The sequence below is a fragment of the Phacochoerus africanus genome, chromosome 9 (genome assembly GCF_016906955.1).
Source record: "Phacochoerus africanus isolate WHEZ1 chromosome 9, ROS_Pafr_v1, whole genome shotgun sequence".
In the NCBI taxonomy this organism is placed as follows: domain Eukaryota; kingdom Metazoa; phylum Chordata; class Mammalia; order Artiodactyla; family Suidae; genus Phacochoerus; species Phacochoerus africanus.
Window position 1 is genome coordinate 120,625,649 of NC_062552.1, and position 6,000 is coordinate 120,631,648.

The 6,000-nt window shown below is 40.5% G+C and overlaps 1 protein-coding gene across 3 annotated transcripts in view; it reads left to right on the top strand.

Annotated features, from left to right (window-relative positions):
* The window catches only part of VRK1 (VRK serine/threonine kinase 1), an 85,330-nt gene extending 79,932 nt beyond the window's left edge, over positions 1-5,398 (top strand). For all 3 annotated transcript variants that reach the window (XM_047796164.1, XM_047796163.1, XM_047796165.1), the window contains one exon: positions 4,971-5,398. In XM_047796164.1, the coding sequence (XP_047652120.1) occupies positions 4,971-5,002 (32 nt within the window). In that variant the 3' untranslated portion in view covers positions 5,003-5,398. The remainder of the gene's footprint in view (positions 1-4,970) is intronic.
* Positions 5,399-6,000: the final 602 nt, after the last annotated feature.

A 6,000-nucleotide genomic window follows, 5' to 3' on the forward strand; every position in this document is an offset into this window, starting at 1 on the left:
TGCATGCACCACGATGTCTTTCTGTGCACACGTTGCGTGATTTCCTGTGATCATGTTTACAGTAACCATGAAGCCGGGAGCAGGAGTTACTCTCATTTTGCAGATATGGAGCCCAAGACACAGACCATTTGCATGACAGAGCTGTTGTGAAAGGGTTAGACGTAGAGATCAGACCCCTTCCCTCTCCAGCCTCTCTCGGTCCGTCTCCCCGCACTTGGCCACAGAGCTCTGGGCCCGTGCAGGTCAGAGGTCAGGGGTTAGTGCGCAGCTTCCCGCAGCAGCCGGAGTCCACTCCTGGTTGTTCCCCACGGAGCCGCCAGCTCTTCTTTTCTCTCAACAAGTTGGAATGCAAGCCTCAAATCATCACTTTTCAAAGCTCTTGAAGCAAAAAAGCAAGGCAGAACGCTGTTTCTTCAGTGGCTCCTAGACTGGAGCTGAAGGCACTTCAGAGTGGAGTAGTTCCAGAAGTGACACGAGCAGAGACCACGTCTGCAGAGGGCACGGCCGTGTGGACTGTGGTCTGACTAATGAACGGCCTGTCCGCGGTGTGCGGGCGCACCTGTGGGGCACAGAAGGGAAAGGAAAGGGAAGAAAGGTGTGTTCCTCCTGGTCTCCTGAAAGGAGGTTCACTTGCTCAGTGAAGAGAGATCAGTGCTGGCTGCAGTGCCACTCCACCCCCAGACTTCACTCCTGCCTGTCTGCCTTTTGTTGACTTATTAGGTGTTGGTCCTGATCTGATTTCTGGTAGAAAAGGCTTGTTTTTGGTAAAAATGTCCTTGCAGTGTGCGTGCTCTGTAGAATCAGGCCAGTGATGTGCCTTCCCTTTGATAGCGGCCCCCGTGCATGTTTGTGGAAGGTAGAGACTGCCTTTCACGGGAAGTCTTCTTGGCCCTGATTTTATGAGCATTTTCTCCGCTGTGCCCGTAGACGGCACATCTTCCGCTCTCTCTGAATTTACTCGAGAGAATACTCGAGGGCGTGTGGGACTTCACTCTGAAGCCGAAGGGGTTGGAATCCCTTCTCACTTTTCTGCTGCCGTCTTCCATCCCCTCCTGTTTTTGTCCCCCCACCCGTCCTTCCCTGTCTTGTTCATTTTGTTATTAGGAAGTGAGGAGTCCCGAGGAGCAGGACACCGAAGCAGGTCTCAGCCAGAGGCTGGCAGCAGCAGCTGACAGTGAGTGGGAGCAAAATGAAGGAGCATTTATAAAGATAGAGTGATGCTCTTACCTAAAAAAATCCCTTGGAGTTCCCGCTGTGGCTCAGTGGGTTCAGGATCTGGCATTGCTGTGAGCTGTGGCAATGGTCGCAGATGCGGCTTGGATCTGGCGTTGCTGTGGCTGTGGTGTATGTAGGCCGGTGGCTGCACCTCGAATTTGACCCCTAACCTGGGGACTTCCATATGCCATGGGTGTGGCCCTAAAAAGCAAAAAAAAAAAAAAAAAAATCCCTTAAATTTGAAAACAGGCAATTGTAGTTTAGCACAGGGCCTCCTCCATTGCTGTAGTAAGAGCGATACCGTTTAGAACACAGTGAACGCACCTCTTGCACGGGGAAGGCTCATGCCTCTTCTCTGCCTGGAGGTCATCTGTTACCTCAACTTTGCTTAATGAGCATCAGAGGTGTTCACTGTGATACATAAATGATTTTAAATTTGATTGTAATTATGAAAAAAAATTGTATACCTAAAGTTTTAATTTAAGGTCCTTATACTGACAGTCTTTTCTGTGAGAAAATATATTTGTATTTTTGTTTTATTTATTAATGACAAAAGAAAAGAGTAGACCCTATCACTGATTTAAGGAGAACAATCCAGATTTTTTTTAATATTAAAAAAAGAAGATAAAGAATGATCATATTCTCTCTTTTTTTTTTGTCTTTTTTTTGCTATTTCTTGGGCCGCTCCTGCGGCATATGGAGGTTCCCAGGCTAGGGGTTGAATCGGAGCTGTAGCCACCGGCCTACGCCAGAGCCACAGCAACGCAGGATCCGAGCCGCGTCTGCAACCTACACCACAGCTCACGGCAACGCCGGATCCTTAACCCACTGAGCAAGGGCAGGGACCGAACCCACAACCTCCTGGTTCCTAGTCAGATTCGTTAACCACTGCGCCAGACGGGAACTCCCATATTCTCTTTATTCATAAAACCACATTGCTTTAATTAAATGATTTTATTTTCCCATTTTAATTCTCCACCGACCCAAAGTATAAGGCTAGTTAAGGTATTTTACTATCGAAATATTCATAAATGAGAGAAGTATTACCTGGGATGATAAAATATTATTGCTTCTAGCAAAGAAAAAAAAAAGCAATCCAAGGGTTCATGAAAATGTATGTATTTGTATTCATCAATTTAAAGAACTTAAAGGAGAAGGCACATGATTATGTTTAATTTTTTTTAAGAGATATATAATACAGTTCGGTGAATTCTGTGTTTTGGAGCTTTAAGAGTTTGTGTCAGAAACGTGTTTCAAGAATGGTTACCTCTAACAGCTGCTTTAGAAATGTCAGTTTCTTCATTAACAATTTTATTTTCAAACACAATTTATGGTTTACAATATGGTAAGAGATTTTTCTCACTGTGTGATCTTTCAGAATGCTGTGCCTAGCAAAATGGGAGCAACTTTCCTTTAATATCTATTTAGACCATTTTAAAAACGTGTATAATTTTCTTGATACACCTAAACTCATTTGGACTAGCTGGGGGTCTATTGTGTAAGAACACATTCTGAAAGCTTTCAAAACGTGTATTGTGTGGGTTTCCTCAAAGAAAGAGAGGGGGTGACGGGCTAGTTTTCAAGAAGAACAGAGGCCTCTTAATCCTTTTATTTTTATGCAAGGCATAATTTTTACCAATTGAGAAAATTTGGTAATTTGCTGCAAGTAATTTTTTCCCCACAAAATGATAAACCTTTAAAAACCACACATATTCTGGCATTTCAAAACCATGCCAATATTTCAGAATTGTACTGAAAATTAGTTAATACAGCCATGGTATTTATGGCCAGTTTACTTTGTTCCTACTATTCATGCAATGGACAGCTCTCAGCGGCCTACTCTCGTTGGTGTGGTTTCGAAGTGCCTGGGCTTTTGGGCTGTTCTTGAGGATTCTTTGAGGAAAACATGGTGTCCGTTGACCCCGAGCGTCTATGGTCTGGTCAAGAAAGAGATATTTTTAAGGCACCCTGCAAAGAAATTTCCCACTTTTTTTTTTCTTCTGCATTATAAAATCACAGACGAGTATCCCAACTTTGTATGTTTTGCTTTTCAAATATTAAATCGTACACATTAGTCTTATGATTGGGCCGTTTACCAGTAGTCAAGTGTTAGGAAAACGGGTATATATTTTAAAGAGACGAGAAGATTATTTTCCGCACCAGTCAGAATCGATTATTATGAAAAATACTGAATTGGTACCTGCAGGAAAGTCTCTGAGTTGCATACTGATTATATAATAAATTCCAGGTGGTGATGGCATTTTTGGTGGCAGTGAAAAACTTTAAATCTCGATGAATGAGGATAAGTAGCAATGGCGGTTACTCTCAGGGTAAAACATCAAATTAGAACATTAAGAAGAATAACACTACTTGAATATAGCGATAATCATTAACTTTAGTGTCCTTTGTAATGTGACCATAGATTCAAAATGTGTTGAAAGGGAGATGTAGTATAGTAGTGATTTTTCACCTTGATTTTGTGATATCATGTTATGCCAATCTCAGAAAATCACAGCATCCTCCATTTTCTATGCAAAATTAATTTCAAAATTGTTGAAATAAAAACCTAAAAATCTATCATGGGCTGTTTTTAAAAGAAGGCTCTATCCCAAAAAATTGAAGAAAAAACCCCCAAAGTTTTAAATGACCAGTAGTATAGGCTACGCACTGTGAGCAAGAGAGAAAAAGGATGTTCATTTAAGTTCGAAGTTTGCATGAGTTGAGACGTATGGCAGTTGAATGCAAACTAGGACTTAGGAAAAAAAAACTAACAAACTGATCTTCCAATTAAGTAGCTAAACAACCCTATGATCAGAAAGCCTTTAGGAATTGTTTATGATTAGATGTGTGGTAGATGTTTTGTCCTAGATTCAGAGAATGTTTTGTATGTTTCAGAAAAGGAGTAGTGATGTCTCTATTGTTTAGCGATTAATGGGGGCTCCACACTGCCCTCACCCTGGAGCCGCGGCTCTTTCTTGGCAGAGGGAGCCTGAGGCAGCAGGGGCGACACCTCATTTGCCAGCACAGGCAGCCGGATCGCGCTTAAGCTTGTCCTTCTGACTCTGCTGTGCTAGAGGAAGTGGACTGGGGGGGGGGGGGTGGTTGGGGACCGAGTCTCCCTGGCGGCCGGTGAAGAGGGATTGGTCTCTTCCAGCCCAGGAATAGTTGGAGAGGAGCTGTCATGAGGCACTTAGGCCAGTATCAGATGTGATACTTTTCTAGAAGGCTGCTCAATTGGAATCTATTTAATTCCTAGTGGAAAAGACTGCATGTTGAAATAGCCAGTGTTCTGCCTTAAGAGTAGAGGGAACAGCCTTTAAAAAGCAACACATTCAGAAGAAAATTCCTTGCTTTTCGTAATATTCATAACCTCAGTGCTTTCCCCAAAGAGCACCTAGCTCATTGCTCTAGTTCACATTAAGAGTTACTGTTTTAAATTGTACAGTGGAAATTTAAGGAAGAAATATTTCAGTCCCAGTGTCAATGGATGTGTTTTGCCAATGGAAGCGTTCCAATACAACTTGAAACTAGAAGGGAGGCTGTGTTAGCAAATTTCCACATACTAAAAAACTGACACAATTTCCTAAGATTTTCAGGGTATTAACACTTATAACTCTGTGTATGACTTTCATCTCCACAAATCATCACAGTCAATTAGATTTTAAAATATTAATACTATATTTGGAAATACTGTTATTTCTGTTTGTTTTGCTTTTATAAATTAATGATTTAAATCTCTTTGTTTTCTCTTCAAGGTTCGAAAACCAGAAAGAGAATCCAGAAGTAAATCAAATACTGTGAACCAATTGTTCTTTTCTTTCTTTCATTTGACTTTTTCCTCTTTTTCTATATTAAGTGTTTTATTTTCGTGTGAGTCTTGTTGGGGGGGGGGGTAACAATGAAGTACCTATGTCTTTGAAAAACAAATTTTTTTATTAAAATAAAGACTTTATACAATTTATTAAAGCCTAATTTATAAAATTTCACCATCTTAAGTTTATACCCTTTAAGCTATCCCATGCTGTGTGTGTTTGAGGTTCTGGAGGGCATGTAAGAAAACTTACTGTGGCATATGCACCTTCCGAATCATGTATGTTTCCCGAGTATATAATATGTTTGACAGAATCCTTACCTTTAAGGGACTATGCAAAATAAAGGCTTCATTGTGCTTGATACAAACACACAATTTGTTGTGGTCCCAAGATTTGGTTTGTATTGATTTTGTTCAAGGCTGCAAGCATTTATTAAGCACCTGCTGTGTGAAGCGAACAGTACAAAAAAGGAAAAGGATTATGAAGGAAAAAAATGGAGTAGTAAGTATATTGTGAGAGATGAGGTATAGGTTTTTGAATGATTACGTGAGAATTTATGTAAATATGCAAGCTATGTCATAAGAAAACGAGCAGTTATCAAGTGGTGGCATGATGAAAGATTTTATATACACTGGCTTCCTTTAAGGAAATCCTGTCAAATATATATGGCTTATTGTTTATTCACAGGAGATTTATTTTCCTTACGAGTTTCTCTCTTTTTAGGACTATATCACATCCTTACAATAAACCAAATACTTCAGAGTTTTGGAGATTAGAAATTTTAAGATGTGGACTTTTTATAGTTGCCTTGGGAACAAAAGCTTGGAATTTAAACAAGAATTTCCAGATTTACTTTGTTAGAGAAATTGTATTGTATCCTTACCACTTGTAGCCTCTACAGTGTTTTTAGATGGTGTCAAGATACACTTTTATGTAAATATTTAAGCATTTATTGGAGTTCCTGTCATGGCTC